The sequence below is a fragment of the Neolamprologus brichardi genome, chromosome 1, assembly GCF_056152115.1.
Source record: "Neolamprologus brichardi isolate AB-2024 chromosome 1, ASM5615211v1, whole genome shotgun sequence".
Taxonomy (NCBI): Eukaryota; Metazoa; Chordata; class Actinopteri; order Cichliformes; family Cichlidae; genus Neolamprologus; species Neolamprologus brichardi.
The window spans coordinates 27,042,568-27,060,229 of record NC_142104.1 but is presented as its reverse complement, the minus strand read 5'-3'; the positions used below and the strand labels follow the sequence as shown (position 1 = coordinate 27,060,229).

At 43.0% G+C, this 17,662-nt stretch overlaps 1 protein-coding gene across 5 annotated transcripts; it reads left to right on the top strand.

Moving 5' to 3' along the window:
- Nucleotides 1-14,044, top strand: mapk6 (mitogen-activated protein kinase 6). 5 transcript variants are annotated; one of them, XM_006793940.3, is made up of 9 exons: nucleotides 1-194; nucleotides 1,510-1,707; nucleotides 3,947-4,861; nucleotides 4,981-5,298; nucleotides 9,918-10,062; nucleotides 10,443-10,607; nucleotides 10,744-10,939; nucleotides 11,117-11,234; nucleotides 11,602-14,044. In XM_006793940.3, the coding sequence occupies exons 3-9, from the start codon at nucleotides 4,625-4,627 to the stop codon at nucleotides 12,697-12,699; spliced, it is 2,277 nt and encodes a 758-aa protein (XP_006794003.1). In that variant the 5' UTR covers nucleotides 1-194; nucleotides 1,510-1,707; nucleotides 3,947-4,624; the 3' UTR covers nucleotides 12,700-14,044. The 5 variants fall into 5 exon arrangements, with proteins under 5 accessions (XP_006794003.1, XP_035765001.1, XP_006794004.1 ...); XM_035909108.2 differs by having other exon boundaries at nucleotides 1,319-1,707; XM_006793941.3 differs by lacking the exon at nucleotides 1,510-1,707.
- The last annotated feature ends 3,618 nt before the right edge of the window (nucleotides 14,045-17,662 follow it).

The following is a 17,662-nucleotide window of genomic DNA, read 5'->3' as shown; positions in this document are numbered from 1 at the left end:
TGGAGTAGGATAACACACCGCCAAGGCTCTGAGAATACATTCACACACATATAAACGGACGGTGGAGTGCACTGGGTCTTTCAAGCTTTCTGCCTTTCGGACTAGGAGTGACGGACATAAAACATACTCTTCTGAATGGACTATTAACTCATGCACCATGTTGCTCCATTCGTCACTGGAGAATTTCAACCATGGTAAGAGACCAGAAGGAATGAGCAAGCTTGAGAGTGACAAGAGCTGAGGACATTTTAGTTTTTGTGCAGACTTTGTATAAATGAAGAACAGGTTCAACATAATAAAACAGGGGATGCATGCAGGAGGATAGCAATGTCCAGAAATGGAGCTGAGATAAACTCAGATACTCTTTAAAGGTGAAAGTGTGTGTTTTAGTAAGAGACTCTTACCACTGTGACAAGCAGGTTGACAGCATGTGCACACACTCATTTTCCACACATGAGACACTCTGTGCGCAGCAAACAACACTGATGGACCGCAATAGTGCTGTGTTTGTGTTGGGCCAATGATTAAAAGACTGGCAGAAACAGAAGTAAATTACCAACATCTCAGTCAGACGTTTCTGTGTAAGACTTGGAGAAACAGTTCTCTTATATCTCATGATAAAAGAGAGGAAACCCGGAGCACAGAGTGTAATGACCCTGCGGAGATATATCATTAATAGCTGAAATGTAAGTAACAGAAGTCAGGATCTTCTGTCTCCAACGTGATCAAAACGTGAGGGCAGGGTCTTGTGAAAGACACAATATGTGACTTTATCTTCTGACCTCCGTTCTTGGTTCTATAACACAGAGAAAAGAGCACTCGTGGGGGTGAGGGAGCTGTATATCGCACACAATCAGTGAATTAAGTGCAAAAGGACTAGATGTCAGTAAAGAGAAGTTCTCTCTTTCTGATTTCTACCTGATCAGCTCAAAGGAAGTGACTTGGAGCAAAGACAGTGAAGCTGCTACCTGACCTTTCTGTAGAGGATGGTTCAGAAATCAAATAAAGGATCATTTTGGCAACATTTGCATCACTTTTTACAAGCACACTCAATGCAGTTTCTAAAGGCAGTTTCACTCATCTTTCTAGAAAAGCCGCTTATAAATAATAGATTTACCAAACCAACAAATAATAAATAAATAAATACACCTCAGCTAGATCTTTATGCTTTTAAAATATAGCTGATAAAAGTACGTAATTACATAGCTCTACGTCTTTGGGAGCATTAATGGACGGGGTAACATAGCCCAATCGTAATCTGATGTTCAGAGCAGCGGTGAACAATATCGTGTCTTTTCCCAACATTTCTCTCTCTCAGTCGCATCACGTTCCGGCAGCATGTAGTTTCTCTCTCCATCGCAGAGCCCACCCCGGCCCGTAAGAGCCAGCCGCATTGTCGGACACATGGGCACTCACATGGTCTGCATGCGGATGCTGATGTAGACTTCTGCGGCTATGATGCTCCTTCCTGCCCACCCACCCGTTCCCTCTCCATCCCTCCATTCACAGCATCCACAGAGAGGGAGGACCGGGCGCTCCGCGGGACCATCCGTAGAATGAGGGAATCAAATCAGTGCCGTATTTGATTTCTTCACTTCTTTTCCTCGGGATGTGTAATCCTCGCGGAGATCTGATGTGACGTGATGTCGGGCCGCTAAAAGAGAAACACCCTGTCGGTGCCAAAGGGAGTAAATTCGCATGGCGCATGTGAGTGACCTGTCCGGTTTTTTGTTTTTTTTTAAGTCACTGACAAGACCACTACTGCGCGTCACTAAAAAAAATAAATAAAATGAAACAAAAGCTAGAAAACAGCTTCGTTTTGCAAAGAAAAGACAAATAATACCATTCTTACTATTGATGCTGCCTTGAGTAAAATTTAACAATGGTTGGAAAATAGAGGGATGACGCTTTCTCAACAGAAATTCTGAGAGGCAATAAATAGGCAATAATTTTCTATTTGGAGGACAACTCAAATTTTAAATGTAAAATACTAAAGAGCAAAGCGTAAGCAAATGATGCACTGAGGTGTTTCAACTAAAATGAACAGCTGTATCTGCTCTGCAGGTTATAATGCAGTATTTCCACCCCCCAGATTTCCAGATAGGAGATCAAATAGGCTGGGTACAGAATGTTCTTCCTGGTCCATTATCTTGTGGCATCCTCATTTTATGTTGCATAATAGAACAAGTGACAAAAAACAAAACAAAACAAAAAACTCTTTCTAGAGGTTTGTTACTTCTGGGGGTTAGTCTATTATAAAATGGCCTGCAGTTACGGCTGGTTGAACTTTGCATGCATCAAGAGGTGATAGTGAGGTAAGTGATGGTGAGGTTGCCTGTGGTACAGTGCTGCTATCACTTGGACTATAAACACAAACACTGAGCTGGAATGAACTCCAACTTCAAATGTTTTGAATGATTCCTGCTGTATTCAAGTACTGCTCGGAGCTTACAGCTCCACCTATAAATATATCCGACTGTCAAAGGTCTGGGCTGGAAACAATAGATTATTTTTGTGTTTTTATTTTTATTTGTTTTTAACCAATTCAATCACCAGTTGCTGACATTTCAGCTGCTTACCAACTTAATTGTTCATTACACTGCTAAAATATTAATACATGTATTATGAGTAATATGACACAGCTGTGATTCTGTGATAATAAAAATGATCAGAAACATGAGGTGATTAATTCATGATTTTTAGAAATAATGCAAATGATCTAAGTTAAACTTCATTATTTATGAAGCAGTGCCAACTCACTGCATGTTGTTGTCTGAATAATGAACCCAGTGAACCCAGAGTGGGGTTAGGGTATTAGAACTAGACATAATTACAGCATTCTATCGATGTAATAGTGGGTTGATAATAATTTTAAAAATAAATCAGGAATATTTATTTGTAAATAACTGCTAGTATGCAACTAAAAGCTGGGGAAAACAACAAATAAGTAAAAAATAAATTGTTTGTTGAAGACTCGTAGTCGTAGTAGACATTTTTCCGACAGTCAGTGAAGGTGGCCTTGTGACGTCGCTGCTGCCTTTCTCTACCTAGCCTAAATGGCGATTGCAACAGATCCGCATAGCACCGGGAGCGGATCGCAGTCAAACCTCGTCTGGGTTTGATTAAAACTATAGCCCGCCTAATGCAACAAACAAGGACCGTGAGTAACATTTTATATGTAGATTCTGATTATTATTTACATGTTATGTTGGTTTCGCTGAGGATTCGCTGTTATTCGAGCCGTTTAATCGACGTCGGCTTTGTGCTGCTTAGCGCTAGGAAAGCTGTACCACGTAGTCAGAAGCCTCCGCCAACAACGACCCCTTTGTTCGCGCTGTCGGCACATTTCTCGCTGGCTTAATGATTTTCAAGTATATAAAATGAGTGATGTAGTGAGATATGTTTTCCACATATAATTTAGCTCATGTTAACGTCAAAGGGTGGTCGTGTTTATGTTCTAAATTAGATCAACGGCGGTCTCTCGCTTGCTTGCCGTTACTCTGCCATTCTTCGCTTTTTTTTCTCCCCCGCGAGCTAGTCAACAGAGACCGGGCGAGGGCCAAAAGTAGGCGCTGTGAATACGGTTATTCGTCTTTAATGTGTAGTATTCGTGTACTCTCGTGGATACTGATCTTCGTGAAGCTTCTAAACGTTATCTCTTTAATTTTAACGATACCTAGAAAACCGGACTAGCAGGCGCGTCACTGGAGCTGGGAGCGGGGGAGGGGTTAGCTTCTCGTAATGTCACCGCGTTCAAAAGCCGGCCGAGCGAGGCAGCTTGTTGCTTAATGGAAATCCCTAACACATGTCAGCCTTACAGAGTGAGACATCTTCATAGAAGACGGAAACAATGTGTCAAATGATGGGCTTAAACCCAGTTCGCTCTGGCACCCTACATGTGTTCTCACACTTATTTTTCTTGTTTTTGTTTTTCTTTGTCTTTCAGGTTATATCCAAGTAAAATGGAGGATAGTTTTGATTGCGACTGTGGCGAGCTAGAGCCACCTGATCATTGAGGCTGAGAAATTACTTTAGAGACTTAAAGGCCAGACTCATTTCAATTTTTATAGACGACGTGACTTGACAGGAAAACTATACAGACAGATCTATACATATATTTACAAAGGAAAAAAAAGAAAGAAAGAAAAGAATTAGCAGTGCGTTTACGCACATTTCACATGAAGCTGCTCAGGACCAGTCATACACTGAATGTATTTGCACTGTGAGGATGCAATTACGTGTTTTTATAGTTTAAGATCGTGCCAGTGCGCTTTAATTTGCCTCAAAGACCATTCCATTTGCCGTCTACAAACACTAGTTTACTTAGAGCTGTTCATTTAAATATATCCACACATTCAGGATTGGAGGATGAATTCAACTTTAAAATTTTCTCTCCTTACTCAAAATGGAAGGAAACTTTGACTACACATTAATACCTTGCATCTGACAGTGACAGCTAGAGGGGGTGACTTGGTAGTCGTCTGTACAGGGGTCAGCCGAACCTCTGAAGCAAGGGGTGGGCGGGGATTCCTCTTAAGTGCGAAAATTGGGCTTGAAGCGGGCCAGAGGATTAACATTAGAGATAGCAGAAGCTTGGTGTAGAAGCCCACAAATCAAAGTCATTATGGCAGAGAAGTTTGAGTCACTGATGAACATCCACGGCTTTGACCTGGGTTCTCGCTACATGGACTTGAAGCCTCTGGGCTACGGAGGAAATGGCCTCGTGTTCTCAGCAGTTGACACTGACTGTGACAAGCGTGTAGCCGTGAAGAAAATTATCTTGACTGACCCCCAGAGCGTCAAGCACGCCCTCCGGGAAATCAAGATTATCAGACGCCTCGACCATGACAACATTGTCAAGGTATGTTGGGAGGTTCAAAGTTTAAAAAAAAGAAAACGTTGCTATCTTTTTTTATCTGGGTGTGACAGAAAATGAAAAGACTTCATGATCAACACATACCCTCCTTTTTATGGCACTAGGTGTTTGAGACGTTGGGCCCCAGCGGTCGCAGGCTAACAGAGGATGTGGTGTCTCTTACGGAGGTCAACTCCGTCTACATTGTGCAAGAGTACATGGAGACTGATTTGTGTCAGCTACTGGAGAGGGGCCTTCTCTCAGAGGATCACGCCCGGCTCTTCATGTACCAGCTCCTCAGGGGCCTTAAATACATCCACTCTGCCAATGTGCTGCACCGTGACCTCAAGCCTGCCAACCTGTTTGTCAACACGGAGGACCTGGTACTTAAAATCGGGGACTTTGGACTGGCGCGCATTATGGACCCTCACTACTCTCACAAGGTAAGACCAATTGCAGAGTTTTGCTGGTCTGCTGTGGTTTATGATGGGTGGTTATAATGCAGCACAGGCTACAGCGCAAAGCAGAACAAATATAGCAGCGTTGGTGGACTCTTTGCCCATATACGAGTGCTCTGCTGCTCTGACACGAGATGTTTATTGCCCAGTAATGTGGTACTCCCCAGGGTGACGCAGTTTTTTGAGCAGGAAGTGAGCTAGAAAGGATGTGGTTCCTTGAGGTAAGGCCTCGCCTTCCCTTCTCATAAGTGAGGGTTGAAAACAAAGCCGTGGGAAACGTTTCTTTTCCATTATGTAAAAGTATAGACGATAAGAATTGGAGATTAGTTTGTGATAATGTGGCTTAATTAAGACGTGCTACAATAGGATCTCCAGCGGAGGGGTGTGTGTGTGTGTGTGTGTGTGTGTGTGTGTGTGGGGGGGGAATGTTTTAACAATGACACAAAACCGGAAGAGTTCAACGTTGCGCCTCCATCAGCTATTAGAGAAAACTGACAAAGGCTTGAGGCTTCAACAATTTGTTGTGGACATCTTGCTCTTAAAAAATAAAAATTGAGGATTTGTTACATCTGAAAGGAGAATGCTTTGCATGAGTTCTTTGCATGAGGTCATTGCTCCAATAAGCAAATTCTCATGCATGAGACTTTTAGAAGTGAAGACATTTGTGTCCCTTGCTGTTTTCTTTGTTGATGGCTTTTCACTGGTTTCTGAAAGATGCTTACTGTAAACACATGCTTAAAAAGCCAAATGCTGGCACCCCATCTGTTGAATGCACACATTTTAATGCTTTCTATAAAACCTCCTTTGTTCTGTGAAGCAATGTAATTGTAGCATTAAAGAAGCTGTTTCTGTCTTCAGTGCCAGAAGAGTATAGATCAGCCTGTGTAATTGCAGCCAGGTGGGAGGCCTGTGTAGCTCTTGTGTGTTGATGTCACCTTTATAAAGGGATGAGGAAATTCCAGTTGATGGCCATATGGTGGTGTAATGTGAGGACATCTAGGTTGGGAAGCCTGTCCCTCCCTCTGTGTCTCTGCCCGGATCTTCTTGAGGCGCTAAGGTGGTCAGATGCTTGCATGTGTCTCGGATTAGTCACAGAAGGGAAATGGGGCTCAAGTGATGGGTGATCTCTCTGGATGGTACTGTCTCATTCATATCCATCACTCTTCCAGGCTCCTGCCACACAATGCATCCCTCAAAATAGACTTACGCACCCTTGTTTACCATAACTGGCTTAATTGCCAGTTAAATACGAAAACTGCGTTTTAGTCATGTAGTCACATTTTCAGCTCTGACTGTTTTCATATGAGTCATGTCTTTTGAGACAGTATGTCACTGCGCACTAGGAAGAGTAAGGTAATAGTTGCTGGGAAGGAATGAGAGCTTCACAGTTTGGTGTCTGTAGCAGGCCAGACGCTTTAGAGAAGTTTTTATTTTTTCCCTCCTTAAGCTGCTTGCCTGGGGTCAGAGCTCAAAGATGTACTGCAGCAGATTACTGCTGTTTTGCTCAAAGATGGAAACGCTATAGTCAGATTGACTAACTGGTTTTCCATGAAGCTCTCCTTACTGTGTTTTTGTTTGTTTTGGTTTTGTTTTGGGGTTTTTTTTTTCATTGTTTTTGTGATAATAGCTGTACCAAGGGGCAATGTTAAGCTAGTATCTTTACCAACCACCTTTGTATGGCTCCTAGACTCATTTAAAGTGAGTGTCTAAGAACAAATGAGGCGTGTTTAAAAATGAACTCAGCACCCCCAGATAACACACCAGTGGCACAGCGTGAAGGTGTTAAAAAAACAGTTGGTTTTACTGTTGACCACATGCCACATTCACTGGGGGACAAATGCTCTTTCACGACCACCCTCTATTTACAGCATAGGGTCCGAGACGCAGTGGTTGGATGCTGGAGTGCAATGTATTTGAATAACATCATTTCTAAAAAAAAAAAAAAAGCAGCTCTATTTTTTCAGTGAACTTCAGTTTCTAGTTTAGCTTCGGTAATGTGATCTTGGATTCATGCATCAGTGGTGCATTCACGAGGCGTTTGTTTAATCCTTTCCTCCCACGCTTTTTCTTTCTTATGATGCCTTGGCTAAAAGACATCAACAGCTCATGGTTCCCTTTAGGCTTTTAATAATCCTGCATAGCTTTGGTTTAAGCACAACTACCTGTTTCTGTGGGGAAACAGTTTCTGTCTGTCTGTGAGCTTTGAGGTCTCGCCTAATAGTGGCTCATACTCAAGAATGACAAAAATTCACGTGCACTCATCCAACTTTTCCAACCCCAGTTCCCCTCCTTTTCCCAGCCAGCCCTTTGTCTCGTTGTGGGAGCCTTGCTCAGAGCCTTATTTGATCTGATCTAAAGCCTGCGTTTGCTTTCAGTCTTGTCCCAAACTTTAGCTAGAGACTAAGCTGAACCAAAAGTCACTCAAAGAAGCTTTTAACAGTTCTAAACAAGAATTGCTGAGGCTTCAACAATTTTTACTGTGTGTCTAAGTTAAGCAGTTTGAGTGTGTCAGAAATACATTCTCTAGAAGTGACATCCAGTCTAGTTTTTGCTGTTCTAGTGATTTATCACTGAGAGATCGTTTGGCTTGGCAAACCATTTAAAGGTTTGTCTTTTTATGACGCCTAGAAAAAAGTGGCAAACTTGTCAGACATTCGCATAATTTTGTGCAGTGGAAACAGTTGTGTTTGCATGTTTCCTGTCAGACTATTAAATATTGAAAAAGTGTGATCTTGTGCTTGCCTGTGGCTTGGTATAATTTTCAGTAATTTGAGGTGCTATAGAGATGATAGCCGTGACGTTGTTAGGAATGTTATAAAAGACCTTAACAAGGTTTGTTTCTGCCACACATTCATCAAAGTGAACAATTCTAAGCCACAGCTGCAATAAAAAGCATACTTGACCCAGTTATTTAGCTACCACTGGGCCTGTCTGGTGCCAGACTTTACAAGATTCAGAATAAATGCAGCAAAGTTGACTTCAGGCTCAATGAGTTTTAGAGAGCTGGTTTTGATTATTCCACCCTGTACTTTCTTGATTTTAAACAGTAGTTTAATCTTGTTCTGCAGCAAGCAGATGTATCACAAATTATTCAGAGAAGCCAAAGATCCAAATGGAAATGGTTTTTTTTTTTCTTATTTATTAGGCGCACATCCTCCTCATTTAGTACTTGACAGTTGAACTCTGAAGTGAATCTGTCTTGGCAAGAAAATTGATTACTTATTTTTCAATCAACAGCTTTATCCTGGATTGGGGGGTAGGGGAGGATCATTCTGATTCTCCAGAAGCCACCTTTACTGACATCTGGTTAAACCTGCTTGAGGTTGCTCTGACTAACCGCAGCCTGTCACATGGAGAGGCCTAGTTGTGAATCATTAAATGTCAGCCTGAGCTGATGTAGATCCGGTGAAGAAGTTATTCACCAGCTGCTGCTGGAGGTACTGACATTGTTAATGCTTTAAAGCTTTATGGTGACTGGTCCGCTTGAAAATCTGTAAAAGAATTGAGCTGGAAGGTTCACCTAATGCACTTTATGCACTTAGCTGGTAGGCAAACTTTAATCTGTTCCTTTTAGTTCAGAGTCCATTACGCATTGTCCTTACTCTCTGCAATGACTCGTTCAAGCTAACCTAATTTACATTCTCTGTTAAGCTGGTTGTGTGTGTTTCTCCCCCATAAGCACAATCTCACAGGTCGGCTTTACCAGCTGCTTCTCAGAATGGGTTCTGGTCCCAGTCACTAGGTATGACCTGTCTATGTGCCAGACTATCTCTTAATTCCCCCCACCTCTTTACAATCTTCTCTCAGACAGACGGATTAGCTGGTTACCTGTAGGAAGGAATACATGTTGTGTCGTTTATAGGTCCCATCAAAACAAGGGCTTGCAGGCACTTAAGGATAGCATGACATCAAGTATTTGTGGCTAAATTTGGGCAGAAATGGGAGCCTCCCACGGTGGTGAGCAGTCCATTTTGGTCCCACAAACTACCACTGCATGTGGGGGGGGGGGGAGAGCGCAGCAAGGGTGTTGTTTTACCACTCCCCCTCCCCCCATTGAGTGTGTAGACACACATACAGAGGTCAGCTTCCTTTATGCTTGGTGCCCTCCTGGCCTTGTGACTAGTCAGGCACTGTTTGAGTGCAGGTTAGTGGCAGTGGGGTATTATCCTGCTCAGACTGCTGACATGGCCTGCGTGTCTGATCTCCCCTCTTTTCATTGGTCTCTTCTTTTTTGGGCGGGGGGGGGGTCTTTGTATGCTGTGTGGTGTACGTGACCAGCACAGCGTACAGCTGTTAAGGAGATGGCACAGGGCTCTGAATGTTTAGCACAGACTTGCAGGATAGTGTCACATCTCCTGTTACCTGTATTGTGTGGCAAACGTGGAGGTACATGAAACAAGGGTAATCATAGCTTTTATTGTGAATCACTGCAGACTTATGAGCATCTTACCTCTGAATGAAGACAAACTGAAAGTAACTTGTCACTCATAAAAAAAATAATAATAATAATAACAATAATAATAACGATAATGCTGCACTATTTCCAGTATTGTAATGTATTTTTTAGAGGGTTACAATTAATGTCTGGTCTCCCACCACGACAGGGCCATCTCTCTGAAGGTCTTGTCACAAAGTGGTACAGATCTCCTCGCCTGCTGCTCTCTCCTAACAACTACACCAAAGCCATCGACATGTGGGCTGCTGGCTGCATCTTTGCTGAGATGCTCACAGGGAAAACCCTGTTTGCAGGTAAATGTTGACTCACTCTGTTATGTCAGACTCACTCCTCACACCTTGTGTAAAATCAGTCTTTAAGGTGGCTCAAGTGACAGAGGTAAATGTTAAGTATAGGTGTGATGACACATGCTAATTTCATTTGTTAAGTCTGTTAAACACATGGTAAACCAGACAGTCTGGTTTGACTTTGCGTATTCGGCCGGTGCAGGGAGAGACTGTTCTTGTTAAAACAGCCTTGAGCTGACCACAAGGCAAATGAAATCTCAATTCCCATGATCTGAAGCAGATCATGGGAATCGAGGCTGCCTCACTCAAACTCCCTCAGTCATGCAGAAGTTGAGTCATGGGTTCTCTTCTAAAAAACTCCATAATATTTCTGTTTGCTGTTTCAGGAGCCCATGAACTGGAACAGATGCAGCTGATCCTGGAGTCAATCCCTGTACTACGAGACGAAGACCGCCAGGAGCTCCATAGCGTAATTCCCGTCTTTATCCGCAATGACATGACCAAGCCTCACACACCATTGGCCAAACTGCTGCCTGATGTCAGTCCGCAGGGTAAGTACCACTTTAATTAATCAGAAGTACTTGGAGCCTTATGAAGTGCTTGTGAACCCGGGGTCATGGTCGTGTACTTCGTAGATCACATCTCGTATTTCCATCTTGATAATCTCATCGTCCTTCTCCTTTACAGCCCTTGATTTCCTGGAGAAGATCCTGACCTTTAACCCCATGGATCGTCTGACTGCGGAAGAGGCCCTGGCACACCCCTATATGGCTGACTACTCCTTCCCCCTGGATGAGCCTGTGTCTCTGCACCCCTTTCACATTGAGGATGAGGTAGATGATATCCTGCTCATGGACCAGAGCCACAGCCACACTTGTGACAGGTGTGCCTTCTCACTTATTTCCCTCTCACATATTCTCTTGGGATTAACTTCAGCGGAATTTGTTTTGCTGTGCTTGCTGCAAGTGAGCAGCTCTCACTGTTTGACTAGAGTTTATTTGCAAACTTAGTCTGTATATGACTGTTGCTAATGAAGTCTTTCTATTTCTTACTCCATTAGGTATCATGAGAGCCAGTTCTCAGAAGCTGACTGGCACTTGCACAGCACCCATGACCCAGACGAAGTTCAGGTTGACCCAAGGGCACTCTCCGATGTAACGGACGAAGAGGTCGTCCAGGTGAGTTATTTTTGACAAACGCGTCAATACTACTATCAAAACTATTTTCACTGCTTTTTCAGAACCTTAAGGGTGATTAATTCTGGGCAAGGAAGCAAGTATTGGATTGATCTTAAAGCGGTATACATCAATAAAAGCCTTAAGGCCGGGTTCCCATTCATGGATTGAGCTTTATTGCTAACATAAATAAACATTATTTCAGAGAAAATTCCTTGAATTTTACATGTATTTTTGTTTGGATAAGCTTAATCCATATCGGAAAAAAGCTAGGTGCAAGAGTGCTCATTCCTTACTAATATAAATTGGATTGAAATCAGTACTGACTTAAATGATCAGATTTTGAAAGGTGGCTGTTGTCTCTTTCCAGGTGGATCCTCGTAAATATGCTGATGGAGATCGAGAGAAGTTCCTGGACGAGCCGTCCTTCGACTACTCAACCCCATTCCCACTAGAGAGATCTTGGCAGGATGACCATCACGAGAACAAATACTGTGACTTGCAGTGTAGCCACACCTGTAACTACAAGGCTGTGTCGCCCTCCTACCTGGACAACCTCATCTGGAGAGACAGTGAAGTCAACCACTACTACGAACCCAAGCTTATCATCGACCTCTCCAACTGGAAGGAACAGCAGAGCAAGGAGAAGGCAGACCGCAAGTCCAAGAGCAAATGCGAGAAGAATGGGCTGGTAAAGGCTCAGATCGCATTAAAGGAGGCAGAGAAGAGCCCTGTAGAGAAGGACAAAGTGCAAGAGAAACACCAGACGGAAAAGCCTCAGAGCCAGCAGAACCAAGGCTTTGACTTTGACTCCTTCATTGCCAGCACCATCAAGCTGAGCCTGCAGCCGGAGCCCTGTCAGGAGGTGACCCTGCTCAACGATGTGGGGCTCCTGAACGAGGTGGGCCTCCTGAACGAGCTCAACTTTTCTGTCTCCCAGCTCGAGGCTCCTCGCTCAACCTCTATGTCCAAGTCCATAAGTCAGGAGAAGGAGGAGAAGTGCCTGGTAAATCTCGCCCAGCTAGGTGGCGGAGGGCTGGGAGTGGTCGGCGGGGACTGCGTCTGGCCTGCTCGCCCCTGGGAGAGCTCTGGGGACACGGTCGGAGAGAACGACATTTTGATAGACGAAGCGTGCTGGGACATTGGCAAAGAGGACCACCTCCAGAAGGAAAGCCCTTACACCAGCTACCTGGACCACCTGTTCAGCAGGAGGGAAGAAGCCGTCTCCGAGACTGCCAGCCCGCAGATTGGGTCCCCGGTGGTGAGAGAGCTAGACGAGAGCTTCCTTGACAGAAGCACGGAGATTGTGCTCAATATGCAGCTGGACTCTCTGGCCCTTCCTGGCTTTGACAGCACTGATGACTTGCCTCTAAAATCCATCCAGGCGTCCCTCACCCCCTGCGCTGTCAAATGCTCCCCACAAATTGCCCACAAAACGTACAGCAGCATCTTCAAACATCTTAATTAAGGAAATGTATATCTTCCTCACAGTGCAAAATCTAGGCAGTTTTGTTTTTATGTTGCTTTTTTTAAATAATATGGTATACTGTACTTGAATCATTTCATACCTTTATTTTGTTATTATTATGGTTGTTTTGTTTTTTTAAAGAGTCGAAAAGGGTGATTTTATTTAAAGAGTTTTGATCATCACTCTGAGCCTTGATCACCAGGCCTTCATGGGTTAATGTCTACACCCTCATTGCTATACTGGCATGTCAGTCGCACATTTAAGTACTGTAGATGAAAGGGGAGCGGGAAAGAAGTATCTAGAGGAGGGAGGATGAGGTAGAGAGGATTTAAGAGATGAAGTTTGGCCGTTTTTGGGTGTGACATAAAGAAGGAAGGTAGACGCTAACATTGCTGTGGGGTTTTAAAGTGCTCTCAAACAGCCTTTCCTGGGATGGGGTGTCTTGTTCGTCATGTTTTTTTGTTTTTCCTTCTTTTTAAAATATTCTTTGACCTTCTGACATTTTTTTTTCCCTGAAGAAAGCTTCCTTGAAAACCCTTTCATACTGTAAATCTGACACATGATGCCAGCAGCAACCATTATCGTAGGCGTTAATGTAAATGTGTTATCTACCTCAAGGTAACAGCCGCGAGAGACACTCGAAGCCGCACTAGTGCTTTACACACATGACCATCCTCATACCATGAAATGAAGTGGTCGCGTAGATGAAATCTGTCTCACTTTAGCAATTAACATAGTGAGGTGTTTCAGTAATCATTTATTTATTTCTAGCAAAATGTGCGCTATTTATTTTATCAAAATGTGTTATTTCAATGTGATTCTTGAAGATTTGAGGAGTTGGGCAGACTTCCATTTTCATTTTTGGCACTATACGGGCGTGCAAGTGTTCTTTTGTTTTAAGGTAGGATGCATATTCATGTGTTATGTTGAAGTCGAGGCTTTCCATTTTCCATCAATACTGTTCTAATGGATATCTTTTTTTTTTTCTTTTTTTAAAAAATGGGTGCGTTCTGTCTATAGTGGAAAAAAATTATTTTATGGTTTAAAGAAGCGCCTAAAAGTCTTAATTTTTTTTTATCCAAATGTAAAAAAAATAAAATTAAAGTTGCGTGCATGGAGGCAGGAGAAAGGTACAGTTAAAAGTACAGTTAATGGTGAGTATAATGTACGTCAGTTTTAATTGTACTTTTTTTGTTTTTTTGTTTGTTAAATTTCTATGTACTTTTTCCAGGCAAGCATGATGAAATTAGGTTAAGGTGTAGCATGTAGAACACTTACGGACTTTTTTTGTAATCATTGGTTCCCCTGTTCTACAAAATATCTCAATAAAAATTATTGGCAGAGAGTTTGGCCTCCTCCTCTTCCTTGTTCTTGATCGGGGATTGGCCCCGTCCAAAACCTGGTCCTTGTCGGAGAAGACGTGCCGCCACATCTACGTGCCACTTTTAAAGTCCAAGTAAGCAGACTGGATTTCACTGGAAGTGCTGGGGACGCGGGATTTGAATCACCAGCTAAATGTAGCTCTGGTTGAGACCACCATATTTCAAAGCTGCCAACTTGGTTTCCACCTGCTTCTCATATAAAATGCTACAGAGAAGCGAGCGGGATTACACGACAAGTACTTTTCCATTCTACAGTCCTGTTCTCTAACACTGCATAACTACATTTCCAAACTTCCTGTTAGGGAACAACTTCACGAGATGAAATCAGACTGTGGAGAAATAATAGGTTTTTGTAGGGTGTGATGACATTGTCAAAGTCACGCTGACAGTTAATGTAAGGTAATTTCCAATAAACCAAGTTCAAAAAAGGGAGTCTATGGCTGACGCGTGTTCCTGGTTTCCAAAAGAAATGCTTCCAGTTGCATTATGATTTGAAGACTGTTTATTTATTACAAACTGAAGATGTAACAATGAACTCCTTCCAAAATAAGCATGAAAGTTCCAAAAAATAGCAGTTATCCAAAACTACCTGTGCACACGGTCAGAAAACCGTGAGACTCCTAACCTCTCTGTCCATGCTCCTCCCCTTCCCTCTCACACAGGGTTTCATGCTACTATTGCACTTACATACTTAAAGTGAGAGGTACCCCCTTTTAGGTTCCAATCCCAAAACAGTGACTTAAAATTACTTTATGTAAACACATATATTTTCACATTTATTAATCCTGAAAAGATGACTTGTAATGAATCTATGAATTATAAAACAAACATGAACTCAATCGTAAATAAAAATATAAAGCAGACGTCTGGCACTTACATTACCGGCCCCTAATTGTTTTAATAATGTATTGCCTTAGAACAATTACCACACTTTTTAACTTTACAAACTTAATATGAACCACGTTTAGACATATCCAATGTTTAAACACATGACAAAATGTTATTTATAGACAAATGAATTGTCCAATACTTTGCCAATCAGCTTTGCAAAGTATATTAAGGCTGGTTTCTGTCCATTTCCAAAAGAACAGATGAAAAAGAATAAGAAAGAAAAGAAGGAAAGAGAGAAAGAAGGAAAGAGCCAGAGGTTGCTAGCACATGGCTCATCGTAGGGGCTTAGTCTTTACCACTAGCCCATTCAGACTCCACAAGCAGACAAATCTTGGTGATGGGTCTGTCCAAAACATTAGTCTTTGTCTTTATCTGGACTCGGCGAACGAGACCCTTCTTGTCTGGAACTGTTTTGATGATCTTTCCCATAATCCATGAGTTTCGTGGTGCACAGTCGTCCACAAGAAGAACGACATCTCCTTCTGCAAAGTTTCTTGATGCTGTGGCCCACCGCTGGCGTTCCTGAAGCTGAGGTAGGTATTCTTTAGTCCATCTCTTCCAGAATAGATTGGACATATATTGCACCTGTTTCCATTTACGTCGTGAATAGAGGTCATTCTGGTCAAACAATCCTGGAGGCAATGAAGGTTTTGTTTTCAACAACAAAAGATGATTAGGTGTCAGAGCCTCCAAATCATTTGGGTCGCTTGATGCCCTGGTGATTGGTCGGCTGTTGATGATCGACTCTGCCTCACATAAAACTGTATGAAGGCATTCTTCTTCCAGAACTTGTTCTCTCACAGTAGAATTCAGCACTTTTCGTATTGATCTTATCAACCTCTCCCATGCTCCACCATGATGTGAAGCAGTGGGAGGGTTAAATGTCCACTTAATTCCATGCTGGTGAAATAATGCTGAAATGGTGAAGTGTTCCAGTCAGTGATTGCTTCCTTCAGCTCACGATTGGCAGCAACAAAATTCGTCCCATTATCTGAGCGAATCTCCTTCACTTGTCCTCTCCGTGCTATGAAGCGCCGGATTGCATTTATGCATGAATCTGTGTCTAATGATGAGGCCAGCTCTATGTGCACTGCACGAACTGCTAAACAAGTGAATATAACACCGTATCTTTTTAAGATGGTTCTTCCACGTCTTACTTCGAATGGGCCGAAGTAGTCTACACCAACCCGGGTGAAGGGTGGATCATCTGGCAACACTCGCTCTTGTGGAAGATCAGCCATCAGTTGTTTCCCAACTCTTCCATGCAAGCGACGACATGTCACACACTTTGCGATGATCTTTCTAATGGCTGTGTTGGCATTTGGGATCCAAAATTTCTGTCGCAATTCAGAGAGCATGTGATTGCGCCCTCCATGCCCAGTTTCTTCATGTATTTGTTGGAGGACTAAGTCAGAAATGTGAAAGTCTCTAGACAGGATAATAGGCTGCTTAGCGATTTCCGGCATAGCTGCCCAGCTCAATCTTCCACCAACTCTCAACAGATCTTCCTGTAGTACAGGGTTCAGTTTGTATAAGTGGCTATTGCGCTTTACACTTTGTCCCTTGTGTAGAGCTGAAACCTCTTCTGAGAATTTCTCCTTTTGGCAAAATCTGATTATATCAAGCTCTGCTTGATTCAGGTCTTCCACTGAAATTTGTGTAGGCTTAAAGCTTGTCCTGTCAATCTGACTTTGCCTCAGCTGTCGATCATTGTCAAAGCTATTCTCCACACTGGTTATGCATAGCTCTTTACGGTTTTGACAGAGACTCCAAAGTAAGGCTTTAAGTTTCAGGAACCACGCCACCGCTTTTTTCAACTTTGTCCATGATGAGAAGTAATTTATCAGTCTCTTGAATGGAGCAACATTTTCTTCCACCTCTATCTTGTTTACTGTGGCTCTCTTGATCTCAGGATCACCAGAAGTGATTTCCAAACAATTCAGTGGAATGTTAGGCCAAAACTCTACTGGACTGCGAAGAAAATCTGGCCCAGACACCCACGTTCTGTTCTTCATAAATTCATCTACTCTTTGCCCTCTTGAGGCGCAGTCAGCAGGATTCTTGTCCGTGCTGATGTGTTTCCACTGTTCCACATCAGAGCCTTTCAGGATAGCTGCAACTCAGTTTGCCACAAATGTACGAAAACGCGTGGTCTCATTCCGGAGATACTGGAGCACCACCGTACTGTCTGTCCAAAAAACTGATTCTGCAAGGTTCAGCTGTAGCTCTCTTCTCAGGATACTATCCATCCTAATGGCTACTGTAGCAGCAGTCAATTCCAGACGGGGTATGGTAGGGGGCCTGAGAGGTGCCACTCTGGACTTGCCCATCATAAATGCACATTGTGTCTCATTGCTCTTGTTACGCATGAGTAGGTAGCTAACTGAGCCATATGCATCCTCACTTGCGTCTGCAAAGTGATGTAGTTGTGTAAATACATCATTTCCAAAATCTTTGGGCTTGAAACATCTTGCAACTGAGAAGTGTTCCAAAGCAGGAAGGCTGGTTAACCAGTCAGTCCACCGCCTCTTTATGTGCTCAGGTAAGTCGTCATCCCACCCGATCTTCAATCTGCACAATTCCTGCAGGATAATCTTCGCTGGCAAGACTGCTGGTGCCAAAATGCCTAATGGGTCATACACTGATCCAATGACAGAAAGAAGTCCTCTTCTTGTGAATGGGCGATCTTT